A 16,919-nucleotide genomic window follows, 5' to 3' on the forward strand; every position below is an offset into this window, starting at 1 on the left:
GATTTTGTACTTTTTATTTTTTAGCTACTACAGCCATGACTTAATGTAAACTGTTTCTTTCAGTGAATATCTCATAATTTTTTCCTGAGTTTTAAACAAATATTATATAACCTAAAGGTACGTTCCACCTGGGGAGGTGAGGACACATATAACTAATAAAATGCATTTTTTCTTTTTCTGTTAAAGTTGTTAAAGCAAAACTGAACAGAATTGCTCTTTTTCATTTGAGGTGTTGTGGGGCAAGCAGTAAGTTGAAGGTACAAAAAGAAATATGGCAGGCTTTAAAGGGCCTTTGGTAGTATTGCTATTTCCAACATGCTACTAAGAGAGATCAGGATATACCACCCCCAAATACACCACTCTAGCAAAAAAGATTCTTTGAGTCAAAAGCAACTGAGGAACAGACAACTCCAGAAAAACTCTAAAACCAGAGTATAAATTTCCCTTTTGCAAAGGAAATTTACATTTTTAGAAAGGAAATCTGCATTTGTACACGTCTTGCTCTCCTGTAGAAAGAGAATGAGCAGCGACTCCTATCTAAGATGACTTGAGTCTGCTTAACTAATCTTACTTAACAACCCTTATTTACCTACCTGGTGACCATCCTACAACTTCCCCCTCCTCCGTTGCCATAGTCCAAAATTCCCTTCACACTGATATGAAGATATTTAAGCCCTGGGATTTTAGTCCTTTTCTGGAAAGCTCCCTCATGCCTATGTAACAAACGTATGTGCATGCTCAGTCACTAAGTCATGGCAGCTCTGTGCAACCCCATGGACTGTAGCCTGCCAGCCTCCTCTGTCCACGGGATTTCCCAGGCAAGAATACTGGACTGGGTTGCCATGTCCTGTTCCAGAGGATCTTTTAGACCCACGGATTGAACCTGCATCTCCTGCATTGGCAGAAGGATTCTTTACCACCGAGCCACCTAGTAAGCCCCCATGTAACAAATATTTTCTCCTACTAACAAATCCTTTTCTCCTATTAATACTTTTGTCAGCTTAATTTGTAGGGCCTTCGAACTTGGACCTAAGGAAATAGAGGAAAAATTTCTTCCTCCCCCTATTACCTCCCTGGGTAGAATGTGCATTTAAGCTGTATAAATGATCATTTAAAATCCAGAAGAGAATCATGAGAAATTTGTTGAAAGAACCTATTTACATTAAAAAAAAAAAAGAGAGAGAGAGAGACAAAATCATGGTAAAATAGAATACAGTAGTCAAAGATACGTGATGGAAACTGTCCTAAATATAGATTATGGTCATCGTGGGTTACACAGTTGTATACAATTGTCAAAATTAATTGAACCATCCTTATCACTTGCATTTTTTGAGTTTAGCAGGAGATTGAATTTTGCTAGATTGTTTTTGACAAGAGCAGTCAGTGATACAAAGTTCAAGGGTTTGAAGTCCTGTCTCACAATGCAAAACCAGGGCTCACCCTTTCTGCACTGTGTGAGCCCCTCACCAAACCACAGGAAGTTTCACAAGAGATGGTCAGCTTGTTTGTCCTCTCTTCTCTGTTTGGTGTTACAACACAAGCCCCATGGCCTTGCCTGCCCTGCCCCCACGCCCCAACACTCTCCTTCATGTCAAACCCAGGCTGGTAGTTTCCAAATTCCTGCCAGATAAAGTCTTGCCTCCTTGGCTTATGTTTCTACACCTTGCCCCTCATCTTCTCAGGTCAACTTTTCTTCTCATCTTCGAGTGTTTGATTCAGTCACCAAATAGGCTGTGCTTAAGTTTTTGCTAGTGACCTTCTCTCTCGTCCCTGAAATTCCCACTCTATTCTCTGCCTGTCTCTCTCCTTTGCTATGCTATGCTATGCTAAGTCGCTTCAGTTGTGTCCAACTCTGTGCGACCCCATAGAGGGCAGTCCACCAGGCTCCGCCGCCCCTGGGATTCTCCAGGCAAGAACACTGGAGTGGGTTGCCATTTTCTTCTCCAGTGCATGAAAGTAAAAAGTGAAAGTGAAGTCGCTCAGTCATGTCTGACTCTTAGCGACCCCATGGACTGTAGCCTACCAGACTCCTCCGTCCACGGGATTTTCCAGGCAAGAGTACTGGAGTGGGTTGCCATTGCCTTCTCCTTTATGACTCACCAAATCGTCACATTTTCTGATCTTCGGTTTATATTTTCACATATTCTTCAGAGATGGCCTTGGCACTGTTTATCTGTCACTATTAGGTAATTGTTTCTTTGGGTATGTTTTCCTCACCAAATATAAGATTTTATAGTTTTCTTCACTAAAATATAAGATTTTGGAAGACAGGGAACCTATCACTTAAAAAAATAAATAAATAAACTTTATTTATTTGTATTTGGCTGGGCTGGGTCTTCGCTGCTGCTTGGGCTTTTCTCTAGTTGCTGTGAGCCGGGGCCGCTCCAGTTGTGGCGTGCGGGCTTCTCATCGCAATGGCTTCTCTTGTGGTGGAGCATGGGCTCTAGGGCGCGTGGGCTCAGTATCTGCAGCCCCCAGCTCTACAGCACAGGCTCAACAGTTGTGACACCTGGGCTTAGTTGCTCTGCAGCATGTGGGACTTCCCAGATCAGGGATTGTCATGTCTCCTGCACTGGCAGGCGAATTCTTTACCACTGAGCCACCCAGAAGCCCCCCCATCACTTCTTTTACACTTTACCTGGTTTTTCTGATTCTGTGCACACAGTGAGATCTGAATTGTTACTTAACATAATGAAAGAATGGAGGTAACAGAGCGCCAGAGGAGAGCAGGGGAGAGCTTTAACTCAGGTCTGGAAATCTATCCCCATCACCAATTCTTCTCTTCTATGTGGACAGTTTTATGTAGCCCAGGACAATTTATGTGCTGCCCTTAAGGCTTCCTTCATAGAAATTCTGAAGCTACCATGAGCCTTTCCTGGACCAAAAAAAAAAAAAAAGGCATTAATATCTAGCTAAAGCAGTTATCTTAAAACACAGACTTCAAAGTCAGATATTTTAAGCTCTGGGAATAGGGGCTATTTACTGAAAAAACAGTCATCAGACCACTGTCTCGTGTTTGTGATAAATGTTCCATAGTCAGCCACTGTTGAGGAGAATCTTCCTCTGTCCTTCACAGGTTCTTTTGGCTGGTTTAATGATCAAATTGACATCAGGCAGATTAACAGGAGAAAAGCAAATTTATTTATTTATTTAATGCCCACATTTATTTGTTTGCTTTTTTTAAAAAAATTTACTTATTTATTTGGGTGCACCAGGTTCTTAGCAGCAGCACACAGAATCCTTGATCTTAGTTGGGGCCTGTGGGACTTAGTTCCCTGACCAGGGATCAAATCCAGGCCCCCGGGCATTGGGAGTATGGAATCTTAACCAATGGACCAGCAAGGAAGTCCCATAAAGCAAACTGAATTCCATACGTATGGGAACCACACAGACAGGAACAGTTGGAAGACAGAAGGGTAAAATGAGGTATATATGCCACCCTGAGCTAAGGAATGGGAAAGGGGCCTGGGTGTTCACAGGGAGGAAGACGAGTCACAGGACAATCAGAAGAAGAGCAGACATTTGGGAGACGTTTGCTGTGCATGTTAAGTCACTTAGATAAATTTATCTCTGGTAATCATTCTCATTTTGGGAAAGGGCCTCAATTTAAATTCTTTTCCCTAGTTAAGGCAGAGGCAGAAGTTTCTCTCCAGCTCACAGGGTCCTGATTGCCTTTAGTTCAAAATTAGCCACATGCCAAAGTGGCACATTTTGGGGAGGCTTGTCTTGAACCCCTTCACCACAGAACTGTCCCAAGTCTCCTTTCCTCCTTCCAGCTCCCAGCCCCTTGAGATTAGATCTCAAGCAAAAATGGCAGAAAATGCCTTTTTATTCTTCATAGGTTGTAAAATGAGTATGTCTGCAGAGAGAATATCACTTGACAAGTAGGCCCAGCAGTGGCCTACTTGATTGACTCCTTTCTTTTTATTTATTTATCTATTTGGGTCTTAGTCATGGCACACAGAATCTTTGATCTTAGTTGCAGCATGTGGGATCTAGTTCCCTGACCAGGGATGGAACCCAGGCCCCCCTGCACTGGGGGCATGAAGTCTTAGCTACTGGACCACCAGGGAAGTCCTTGGTCCCTTTCTTTTAATGTCCCAGTCACAGCTCTGCTTTCAGAGACCCCTGCAAGAGACAGTGCCAGTGTGTGTGTGTGTGCTCAGTTGTGTCTGACTCTTTGTGACCCCATGGACTGTAGCCTGCCAGGAGTGTGTTCCTACCCCGATGCCAGTGTGAATGGGGCATAATAAGGATGACTATTCCATGGCGAATGAGTGCAGGTTCTCTCTACCTGTGTTCAAAATAAAGGACTCAGAGCTAAAAGCCCTTGGCAGAAGTGTGGGAGTAGGGTGGAGTCTTAAATTACTTGGAAGGACTGGTGAAAACAAATATTGGAAAGTTCTGAGTCCCAGTCAATTGAATAAGAATAATCATTTCTCTCATTTAAAAACTCCAAATAGCATTTTTTTTTTACACAAATGCACTCTGTTATAATGCATTTCAAATCAATTCACTGCAAATCATTTCTGGTTGGCAGAAACCTGGCTCTTCTCTGAGGCAGCCTGCCTAGATTGGTTAAGTCTCAAAGGCTGTACAGTGGTAAGGAGGGTGAATATAGGAGTTACTACTGCTTCAGTCAGGGCAGCTGCTATAGAAACCCGTGTTTCTTTTTTATCAGGGGACAATGATGGGGCTTCTGGGGATTAAATGAGTTAATACAAACCAAGCATTCAGAATACTGCCTGGCACATAGTGAAAGATCAATAAATGTCCAATGAATTTTATTTATTTATTTTTAATTGAAGTATAGTTGCTTTACAATGTTGTTTCAGGTATACAGCAAAGTGATTTGAGTGTCTGTGTGTATTTTTTTTTCCAGATTCTTTTCCATTATAAATGTTTAGGCTTTGGTTTTTTTTTTAGTTTTCTTTGGATTTTTATTGACAACATATTGACAAGTGTAGCTTGGTGTGTTGTTGGGTGTTTTTTTTTTTAGATTCTTTTCCATTATAAATTATTATATTGAATATAGTTCCCTGTGCTATACAGTTGATCCTTGTTTATCTATATTTATTTTTTGCCTTGTCTGAGGGATCCTCTATGATAATAATATCTTGGAAGTTAAAAATGAGATACCAATTGTATCAGGATTTTTTTCTATAGGATATCTTTCATTGAATGTGACTCAACTAGTACTTTAATGAAGGCAAACAAGTATGTTTATTCCGTAAAGTTCCCAACCATTGGAGGAACAAGCCACCTAATTAAGTTTTAGCTTCAGATGTCCTTTGGAAGTCCTGTATCTTTGCCAAAATGATTCAACTATGTTTTTAATGTTTTGTTTGTTTGTTTGTTTTTTGTTTTGCTTCTTTGAGGGCAACTAGAGTTTTCATTCTAAAATTTTCATTCAACATGTATACATCCTTCTTTTTAGCTTGACTTATAAAAATTCTCAACTAATTCATATGTAGTTAACGGTATGTGGAAAATACCAATGAACATCTTAGACTCCCATGGTGGTTTTGTATGGTATTGGGTTTTTACAATTTATGAAGCTATAGCAAACAAAATTTTATTGTTACTATATTTGATTTTTCAACCTTAAACTGCTTTTTACTCTGGACCACTTTTGCTTGTTTTCTTTTGAGATTTGCATGAGAAAAGAAATGTTTAGGTATAGAAGTGCTAAATGTTTTTCTTCTTGTCCTCATAATCTTCTCTTAGCACCCTCGCAAACCCCCAGAGTGTCTAAACCAAGATCATATTAGATTTTTATCTATCTAGGGGCTTCCATTGGAGAGGGGAATGGCAGTGTTCTTGCCTGGAGAATCCCAGGGACGAGGAGCCCAGTGGGCTGCCATCTGTGGGGTCGCACAGAGTTGGTCACGACTGAATTGACTTAGCAGCAACAGCAGCAGGGGCTCCCCTGGTGGCTCAGATGGTAAAGAATTTGCCTGCAATGCCCGAGACTTGGGCATTTGATCCCTGGGTTGGGAAGATCCCCTGAAGAAGGGAATGGCTACTCACCCCAGTACTCTTGCCTGGGAAATCCCATGGACAGAGGGGCCTGGTGCACTACAGTACATGGGGTCACAGCGCTGGACAAGACTGAGCAACTAACACTTTCAACATTTTTCAGGCTTACTGAAACTATACTTGTAGTTATTGCCTTTTTAAAATAAAATATTTTTCACAGAGTTATTATTGAGAGTCTATTTTACTATTATGACTTAACTTTTCAGAGGTTTTAGGACTGAGGCCCCCTTCTTCCATTCCGTAATCCATGGAAAAAGTTCCTTGTAGTGTTGAAACTCAATTGTTGAAAAAGTTGCAGCCATTATCTCTAAGTTTCATTTTGATTTTATAAAGCTAAGGAATATTCCAGGCATACAAAAAATACAGACAATACCATGAAAACTCTCTTCAATATCTAGATATTAGTAAACTATTTATTAATATTTTAACATATTTGTTTTAGTCTTTTTTCTCTAAGAAATAAATGCCACAGCTACAGATAGAGATTGCTCCCCATGCTTCTTCCCTTCATTCTCTCATATTTGGGGCATAACCTTCTCATCTTTCTTTCGTCTGTCTTTTAATGGAGACAAGTAATTATCACTTAAGAGTTCCTGTTAATGTCTATGGCTTTGAGGGTCCAATGAAAGAAGGTAACATGATTAAGTATCATAATGATGAAGGGCTTTTTCATCAGATATGTGCTTTCCCTTGGCCTGTTCTTATCCAAATAATGAGGAAATGCAAAAGCCTAAGATGAAATCTGGGCTTTCCTGGTAGTTCAGCTTGTAAAGAACCTGCCTACAATGCAGGAGATCTGGGTTTGATTCCTGGGCCAGGAAGATCCCCTGGAGAAGGGATAGGCTACCCACTCTAGTATTCTTGGGCTTTCCTGGTGGTTCAAGAAAAGTAAAGAATCCACCTACAATGTGGGAGACCTGGGTTCAATCCCTGGATTAGGAAGATCCCCTGGAGGAGGGCATGGCAACCCACTCAAGTACTCTTGTCTGGAGAATCCCCTTGGCAGAGGAGCCTGGCGGGCTACAGTCCACGGGGTTGCACTGCAAAGAGTCAGATGCAACTAAGCACGACACAGCAAGATGAAATCTACTTGGATATAGACACCAAACCATGGGGTCATCTTTGGAATATTCATGCCAGGTAGTGTTCCTTGCATGAAATACTTTGGCTTGTTTTAGTAGGTCCTAGTTGGATTGGCAAATCTAGTGATGGGAAGGACCATTTGATTTTTCCTCCACCATGTCCCATGCACCTAGGTAACCTTCATGATAATGGGGAGTGAATATATTGTTTTCTTGGGTACTGGAGATATGCCCAAACATGGAAATACTATCCTTACCTGTGATCATATTACCTAACATTAACTGAGTTGTTATTATGTGCCAGGCACACTCACTTTATTCCCTGTAAGAACTCGTCAAGATAAGTACTATTATCCCCCATTTTCCAGACATGGAACCAAAGCTTAACCAGGTTAGACAATGTGCTGCTGGTTACGTGATCTCAGGCTACATTTCAACCTAGGCAGTCTGATTTCCAAGCCCTCATACTTAACCACCAAACACACAGCCTTCCAGTTATTATATTGTTTATTTCTTTGGTCATGAAAAAAACTGGAGTAACAAGAGTGATCGTTGATACCACAGGCCCTGTTTGTGTTGAAACAGAAGAGATACCGATTGTACCAGTGTAGCTACCCCAGGGCATATCCTCTAAATATCAGCCCTGAGGTAACCAACTGCCATCATCTTTGAATCTGAGTGTCATAGAATTTTTGAGACAAATTTGAGCATATTTCCTTTATAAAAGGAATGTAGCATATTTAGCATATTTCCTTTTGAAAAGACATTTTATTTTTTAAAAAGTATTATTCTTTTATTTTAGGCCACGCTGTACAGCATGTGGGATCTTTGTTCCCCAACCAGGGATCGAATCCGTACCCCTTGCGTTTGGAGCACAGAGTCTCAACAGCTGGACAGCCAGGGAAGTACCTTAAAGTCATTTTAAAGACCAGCCCTTTAGGAAGAGTTCTGTCTGTTTCAATGTGAGAGAATGACCTTTCTAAATTATTTTCAGGGGAACAAGTCATCATCATTTTGAAAGTCTTATTTCTGATTCTGTGTCTCTCTTGATTCTACCCAGTGTCAACAGAGAACAGAACTTGGCAGAAACATGATGAGAGGGACTTTTCTGGCAAGGAAAAAAAAAAAGATATGATGGGACTATCTCATGATAATATGGCTGACTTAAGTGGCTTAAACAATTTAAAAAACATTATTTCACATAACAAGGAATCCTAATTAGAGCAGCTTCAAAGTTGGTTAATTCAAGGACCCATGCCAGTTCTTTGCATCATTCTGCTTTGCCATCTTTAGTCTTTAGTTTTGTCTCCAAAATGGCTACAGAATTCCCAGGTACCATATTCAGGCATGACAAGATCCAGGGGAAGAAGAGTCTTCTTTTGGTGAGTCTCTTTTCAAGGTAAGGAAACTTTCCCCCAAAGCTACCAGCGAACATTCCCTCAGGTCTCAAAGTCTCAGCAGGCAGGTCTGTAGGAGACCTGCTCACACCTAAAGGAGTTGATTGTGAGAGCCATGGGACACCACGGGCATGCGTGTTCAATTGCTCTGTCATGTCTTAGGCTTTGTGACCCCATGGACTGTAGCCCATCAGGCTCTCTGTCCATGGGATTTTCCAGGCAAAAATACTGGAGTGGGTTGCCGTTTCCTCCTCCAGGGAATCTTCCCAACCCAGGGATTGAACCCACATCTCCTGTGGCTCTTGCATTGGCAGGCGAGTTCTTTACCACTGTACCACCTGGGAAGCCTCATGGGGCACCACACCTGACTGAAAATCAGGCCTTCCTTCTGGGCTGGGATTGGAGCACCTTCCCTGGGAGGGGAGGATTCCTGAACTAAAGTCCTTGTTTGGTTAACGAGGAAGTGAGTCATGGATGTTGAGTATGTAACAAAGTCTAATATTTAGGGCAAGAAAGGCTAATATTTGCTTGGCCTTGTTTTATGCCAAGGGCTTTACGTGGATTCTCTTGTTTCATCCTTAAAGTAAACTAAAGGAGCTAAAACAGGGACATTGTTAAAGATTTCCATTTTACTTATGATGAACCTGAGGCAGAGAGGCTAATTAAATTATTAACGATCACACAGGAGTAAGTGACAGTGTTATTCAAATTCCTGCCAGGCTAACCCCCATGGTCATGCTTCTTCCATAGGACAAAGGTATCCAAAAAGCAGTTGTTTTCAATGTGACCTTTATTATAAATCTCCTAGATAAATTATCTCAGTCTTTAGTATATCCTACGAATACTACCTACAATTATGATTACACAGATGTAATCATGGCATACATGCTGTTTCATGACCTGCTTTAGAGAATACTTGCTAATCTCGTGAGTGAACAATGTACCTTGTTGTTTTAATTTGCTGGAGTTTTCAGAAGCCTTAACGGTTTATTTATGCCCAGCAACCAAAGGATTCCTTTACAAAAGTAAGTCAAATCATGTCATTTCTCTGTTTCAAACCTCCAGTGGTTTCTCATCTCAGAGTGAAAGGCAAAATCAAATTCCCTATAATTGCTCAGTCCAAAGGGTCACAAAGAGTTGGATACAACTAAAGGACTTGGTGCACACACATGCATCCTTAGTCAAAGTGTGCGGTGTCTAAATTTTTTCTACATTTATTGTATTTGGGTTTCTACTATTTGCGGATATATACTACTTAAAGAATCTGATTTAAACTTTGGGATTTGTAATCACATTTATTTTTCTCCTGGGTGGTTTATTTTGTGAGCAAGAAGGGTTAAAACTGTTCCAAAAGCCTCTTCTTCTGCATTAATTCAAGGAAAATGGTTTATGGTACAGGATGATTAAAATTATGAAATATTTGTGTGTGTTTATAATATTTACATGTATTTATTGTTTTCAATATAGTCCCATTTAGCATAGAGATAAAAGGTCACTAGGCTATAAATTTCAATCATTAGGGGCTTGTGTCAGTGGGACATTTATGATAACAGAGTCCACTTACAAATTCTACTCTGTATTTGATAGTAAGTCCATTCAAAATTGAACTTGGTTGCATACATTTTATTTACTCCATCCCCTTCCTTGAATTTTAAATGTTAAAAAGTCTAGTTGCTTAATGTGACATTTTCATTTTTTACAGACAAGTACCTGTTTTATGTGACTTCCCAGGTGGCTCAGCAGTAAAGAATCTGCCTGCCAATGCAGGAGAACAGGATATGCAGGTTCGATCCCTGGGTTGGGAAGATCCCCTGGAGGAAATGGCAATCCACTCCAGTATTCTTGCCTGAAAAATTTCATGCTTAGAGGAGCCTGGCAGGCTACAGTCCATGGGGTCAAAAAGAGTCAGACCTGACTAAGTGATCAAGCACACACCAATTTCATGAGCCAAATTTTAAATTTGTGATTTTTTTTTTTTTATCAGGAATACTATCAGGAATTCCCTGGCAGTCCAGTGGTTAGGGCTCTGCACTCTTCATTGCAGAGGTTCAATTCTTGGTCAGGAACTAAGATCCCACAAACCACATGGCATGGCCAAAAAAAAAAAAAAAAAGGGTACTAAAGTTTGCCCAAGTGTTTTAAAAAAATAGTATCAGAAAAATATGTATATGTGACTACTGTGCTGATTTAGGAAAGAGAATACCAATTTTTCTTTCCTTTATTTATTGCTTTTTGTTGTTTAAAGCAGTGCTTCTACTTCAATTATGCCTTTTTGTTACACCCAATTCTGATGATGCGCTGACAAATATAAAAATTAATTCTGTCCTTTGGAACTTAAAAACAGTACCAGGAAAATATACTATTTATGGTATGGTGGCTCACAAAGCACTTTAATGTATTTTTTCTTTTAATATCTTTCTTCAGAGTATTCAGGAATTGTGCAAAACAATTTGTTCTGGGTGGGGTTATTTCCTTCTTTCCATTTACAATCAAACAAGTTATGTTGTATAAATCCTTTAACCTACACACGACTCTTAAATTGGAGTATTTAAGTATTTAAATTGAAGTATCATCACTGCAGATGGTGACTGCAGCCATGAAATTAAAAGACGCTTACTCCTTGGAAGGAAAGTTATGACCAACCTAGATAGCATAGTCAAAAGCAGAGACATTACTTTGCCAACAAAGGTCCGTCTAGTCAAGGCTATGGTTTTTCCTGTGGTCATGTATGGATGTGAGAGTTGGACTGTGAAGAAGGCTGAGCACCGAAGAATTGATGCTTTTGAACTGTGGTGTTGGAGAAGACTCTTGAGAGTCCCTTGGACTGCAAGGAGATCCAACCAGTCCATTCTAAAGGAGATTAGCCCTGGGATTTCTTTGGAAGGAATGATGCTGAAGCTGAAACTCCAGTACTTTGGCCACCACATGCGAAGAGTTGACTCATTGGAAAAGACTCTGATGCTGGGAGGGATGGGGGGCAGGAGGAAAAGGGGATGACAGAGGATGAGATGGCTGGATGGCATCGCTGACTTGATGGACGTGAGTCTCAGTGAACTCTGGGAGTTGGTGATGGACAGGGAGGCCTGGCGTGCTGCGATTCATGGGGTCGCAAAGAGTCGGACACGACTGAGCGACTGATCTGATCTGATCCCACCAGGGAAGCACAATTAATAAGGATTGTGTTAATGAAATAATGGAAAGCAAATGACAAAAGTCTATCATAAAGTAAGTATATCATCTGATTTCCTTACATCAGTTTATGTGCATGGCACACATAGGGGTTGGGCTTCCCTGTGGCTCAGACGGTGAAAAATCTACCTGCAATGCAGGAGACCTGGGTTTGATCCTGGGGTTGGGAAGATCCCCTGGAGAAGGGAAAGGCTACCCACTCTAGTATTCTGGCCTAGAGAATTCCATAGACAGAGGAGCCTGGTGGATGAGTCCATGGGGTCACAAAAGAGTGGAACATGACCAAGTGACTCACATTTTCACACAGGGATCAGCTTAGATTGGGTGAAACAACAGAATATCTGGTTTCTAATTATTCAGTGGCTGTGAGGCTGGAAAGGCTTCAGTGTTGCAAGATCTTTAAAGTGTACTGGCTGTAATCCCAAGGCCTGCTGCCTAGGGTGGCCGAGAATCCCTTGGGTTAATAGACAACTTTGCAAACTGGATGTGAGTAAGCCTGAAGGCGTGCAAGCCTTCTTTCTGTCTGAGGAGAGAATGACTGAAACCAATTCTATCCTTCTTGTCATCTCTGGGCCAGTTCTCCCTCCCAGCTATTCCACATGGCTGACCACTGACCAAGGAGAGAACCTAGAAGGGCATGTGAAGCTCTTCAGATCACAAGGGCCCCAGTCCTTAAAGTAGCTCCCCTCCTCTCTTTAAGCCTCAGTTGCTCTAGATGCAGTGAAGTGGAAGTCGCTCAGTCACGTCCAGCTCTTTGCTACCCCACGGACTGTACAGTCCATGGATTTCTTCAGGCCAGAATACTGGAGTGAGTAGCTTTTCCCTTCTCCAGGGGATCTTCCCAACCCAGGGATCAAATCCAGGTTTCCCACACTGCAGGCAGATTTATCCGCTGAGCCATAAGGGAAGCTAACTCTAGAAAGTATCCTTCAAATCAAAGACTGAAAAATAATTGGCTCATTCAGGAATTTCAGACAATAAACTATAAGGATTAGGTGTACATCTTAAAACAAGTCTCCAATTATCATTTGTTTTTTACACCCAAAACAGGAATATTGCATGGACTGTTACAGAGAATTAATAGCCCTTGTTTCTTTAAATTTTCATGTAAAATGAGCATAAAATAGTACTAACTACCTTGAAGTTACTCAGTCCTGTCCGATTCTTTGTGACCCCCACAGATTGTAGCCCCCCAGGGTCCTCTTGTCCGTGGAGGTCTCCAGGCAAGAATACTGGAGTGGGTGCCACTGTCTCCCACCTAGGGATCCAAACCCCAGGTCTCCGGCATTGCAGGAGATTGTTTACTGTATGAGCCACCAGGGAAGCCTGCTAACTACCTTATGCAGTTGTTTTCAGGACTAAAGGAGATAATGCAAGAAAGTTTAGCTATAATGGCTGAAAATTTTGTTTTCTAACCCTCTCTTCCCCTCCTAATGTAACCTCTCCTAAAGCCGGCTTACCACAGCAGAACTGAAACTTCAAAACCACCTTTCAGTCAGGATCTCTGCAAGGGAATTCGTATGGTTTAAATCAATTTAATAACACCAAGATGTAAATGAGTATCACCCACAGGTGGCCTGGGGAAAAATTTTGCATTTTAAAAGAGGATTAGCTGACTGGAAGGATTCAGAAAATACGGAACTTGTTTGTTTTTCGAGGAGGGTGAATAGAGTTCTCTGAACCCTTCACCCCAAGACTGAAACCGTGCCTTGTAGGTAAAGCGGATTTTGGAAGGGGAGATTTAAAAAGCACGTTTAATTAATAAGCACTGAACTGCAGAACTAGTTCACCCTTCTACGCGCCAAATGGCCTCAAAGATCATAATGACCTTGGCCGTCCTTATTTCGGAATGAATCGTCACTAGAAAGAAGGGCGAGAGAGAAAGACCAAAGCTCAACTGAATTTCCGGAAAGGATGTTTTTATTTGAATAAACTCTACCCAGTCGTTACTTCCTCACGCCTCTCAGCTAACTTTTAACCCTCCTTGGAGGGCCGGGTTGCCAGAGTTCTCTTCGGGGCGAAAAGACTGCAGAACTGCTGAGGGTCTCGGGGTGGGGTGGGAGGGGTCTCCCTCCGCCCTGCAATCTTCACCCGCCGGACCCCGGGAGGGGGCGAGCCGTGCGGAGACGGCGGAGAAAATTTCCGGCTCTGCTTGGGCCCTCCCCCAAACCCGAGCTAGCCGGGCGGGGGGACTGATCTCCGAGGAATTGGCAGTTTCCGGGAGGCTGGGGTAGCCACCCGAAGCACAGACGCAGCCATCTAAGCAGGGATCCGGGGGCTCCCCAAATACTGCTTGGAAAGAGCAGCGCTCGTAGAACAGCCCAGCTACATCGCCCCCACTCCCACCTGCGCCGGGAGTGACCAGACCGCCTGGAGCGCGTCCCAGGCCTCTCGGGGCGGGGCCCGCGGAGCGCGGGGCGGGGTCGCGGCCCAGGGGGCGGGGTCGCTGGGCGTTTCTGGGGCTCCAGCCGCGCCAGGAGCCGGGCCGGGAAGCCGGGAGGCGGCGGGAGGGGCCGGGACGGCCGGATTGAGCGGCGGCCGCAGCTGCAGCAGGACGGCCCGCCGGCGGCTTGGGGCCGCGCGCCGGGAACCTCGCGGGGCGGGCGGGCGCGGCACCCCCTGCCTGGCCGCCAGCGCCCCGGGGAGGCGGCCCGCGCACGACGGGACCAGCAGCATGAGCAGCGGCTACAGCAGCCTGGAGGAGGACTCCGAGGACTTCTTCTTCACCGCCAGGACCTCCTTCTTCAGGAGAGCGCCCCAGGGCAAGCTCCGCACCGGCCAGCAAGTGAGTGGTGTGCCGGGTAGGCGCAGTAGCAGGCGCCCAGTCGCTCCCGGGAAATCCCGGGGCGGCAGGACCCCAACTCCACGTGTCTCCGCGGGGTGCACGAGGGATGCTCGCGAGGAAGGAGGAGGAGGCCATCGAGAAGGGGCTTCTGTCTTTTCGGATCCCGGAGTAGTGCCTCGAGCTGGTGCTTACGGGCTTGCGCTGGGCGCACCGGGGAGGAAAGCGGAGGAAGGGCGGGGAGGCGGAGGGCCCGCTCCCGCCTGCCGCGCCAGATGGCCTCTGCGACTCCGCCTCGGGCGGCCGGCGGCTGGGGAGCAGTTCTGAGAGCCAGGAGTCGTCCTCTGGCCACTCCCCACGTTTCCCCTGTGCCCGGGGACGCCCTTCGCCCCCTCGCAGTCCTCATGGCGGCCCCCTCTATTAGTCCATTCATTGGCCTGTGGCCCCGGAGGGTTTTGGGGGCCGGGTAACGGCCAGGAGTGGACGTGGGGACCCAGCCTCCCCTACCTTCTCGGTCGGAGCGCCTCTCGTGGCGGGGTTGGGGGCGCTGAGGGAAACACGGGGCCTCGCCAGAGCAGGCGCACATTAAATCTGGGTGGCAGGAGTTACGGTGGTGCGTTTCCAGTAAAGTCATGTTTATAGGTGCCTCTAATGTTTTGCAAACAAGTTCCGGTACTAGGTAGGAGCAGCCGGCGAGAGCTGAGCCTTGGGTCGGTTTCTTCCTTTTTTGGAGGAAGCGTGCAGTGGAAAGCATGACTTGGGAAAAGATTGGAAGGGAACTTGGGTTGGTTTCGCCGACCATGATTGTGTGTTTCAGGGAGGCTCCCCCGAAAGGGGACGCTTGGGCTGATGTCTGAGTCCGGTGCTTGAACCCCGCGGCCTCCTGGCCCTGGGAGCCTCAGCAGGGAAGTCCTGCCAACGCAGACGTGCTGGTATCCGATTAGAGAAGGCTGGAATGGAACAAATTGATTGCTCTTAAAAAACAGCAGGCGCGCGCCCAACATTGCCATCAGACTTCTTTCTGGAGACCAGAGGCAAGGAAAATCAGGGCCGGATGATGACTTATGGGAGGAGTGAGGACGGAGTAATGTGTAAGGATTTCCTTGCCAGACCTTTTAAGTTTACTTAACCACTTTAGGAGGTCAAATTTCTTTTTAAGATTCGGAAGTTTTAGTCTTTTGAACCTCTTAACTTCCCAAACCTGAAGAAGGGGCGAAGGGTAGGGAAGGGTAAGAGTCAGGTGCCCTTACTCAGTAGCTGATGATCCCAAGTGAAGTTCCGAGTCAGTTGTTTCTAAGGCTTAGTCACTTTAACCTGAGGCTGCTATAACCTATGCTAGGTGACTTCATCAACAAAGTTACGTATTTCTGAAAGTTCTAGAGGCTAGATGTCTGAGATGTGGGTGCCAGCATGTTGGGTTCTTTTTTTTTTTTTTGGCCCTTAGGGGTATGCAGGGGATCCCCCCCAATCAGGGGTCAGACACTTGCCCCCAGGTAGTGGGAGCCAGGAGTCTTTACCATTAGACCACCAGGGAAGTCCCAGCATGTTGTATTCTGATGAGGGTCCCTTCCTGGCTGTAGATAGCTGATAGCTATCTGGCAGTGCCTTCACTCCAGGAAAAGGGCTACCTCTCACCTTCTTATAAGGCCACTCATCCCATCCTGTGGGCCACCCTAAAGACCTGATTACCTCCCAAAGGCCCCACCTCCAAATCTTATCACGTTAGAGTTTCATCATGTGAATTGACGGGTAGGGGGCAGAGGCAAACAGTTCATAGCAAGTGAAATCTTATTTTTAGTGAAGTGTATTTTAGCCATGAGTTTGCTGTGAAGTTTGGAAGTCAGGAATGCCTGCCTCTCCAGTCACTGCATTGAAGAATTGCATTTCCTTCCCTATTTTTTTTTTTCACTTTGCTTTTCTCTTTCTTGGGCTCTGCTTCCTTTCTCTTCTCTACTTTGTGCCTTTTTTTTTTTTTTTTTCCACTTATGTCACTGCCATCATTTGACACTTGGAGTAGAGACTGTCAGAGACCGTTGTGCTCATTTGAAGTTTATCCCAGAGGCTACTGGTAGGTGCAGAAAACTAGCTGGTGTTGAATTCTCCAGACATGAGATGCTCCTTTATGAGGGCCAAGGTATCCAGGTTGAACTTGTATGAAAATGTTTTAATGCTTTAAAAAGTAAGAATGTTTTTTTCTGGGTTTATACACTTAGAATGTCTATGTTATACTCATTAACTTACATAATATTCATCTACTATATATAACATACTCATTTAATGATACTTATTTAGTATTTAGGATTGTCCTACCATCAATATATATTTTGAAGATTGTGCTGAAAATCAGAACAGTAAGTCCTAGATCTTGCTTAAAGAGCTTCAAAGTATATTCTGAAACTTTATTGCTGTGTATTTCCCCTTCTAACATAA

General features: G+C 44.1%; 1 protein-coding gene across 2 annotated transcripts in view; it reads left to right on the plus strand.

The window, feature by feature from the left end:
* Positions 1-16,919, plus strand: part of RASSF3 (Ras association domain family member 3) — a 148,581-nt gene that overhangs the window by 58,808 nt on the left and 72,854 nt on the right. Inside the window, exon 1 of one of the 2 annotated variants that reach the window (XM_055579686.1) lies at positions 14,187-14,492. The exons of the other annotated variant lie outside the window; for it this stretch is intronic. Within the exon in view, the coding sequence (XP_055435661.1) occupies positions 14,382-14,492 (111 nt within the window). The 5' untranslated portion in view covers positions 14,187-14,381. Of the gene's footprint in view, positions 1-14,186; positions 14,493-16,919 lie in introns of those variants that run through there. 2 annotated transcript variants of the gene reach the window in all.

The sequence above is a fragment of the Bubalus kerabau genome, chromosome 1 (genome assembly GCF_029407905.1).
Source record: "Bubalus kerabau isolate K-KA32 ecotype Philippines breed swamp buffalo chromosome 1, PCC_UOA_SB_1v2, whole genome shotgun sequence".
Classification (NCBI taxonomy): domain Eukaryota; kingdom Metazoa; phylum Chordata; class Mammalia; order Artiodactyla; family Bovidae; genus Bubalus; species Bubalus kerabau.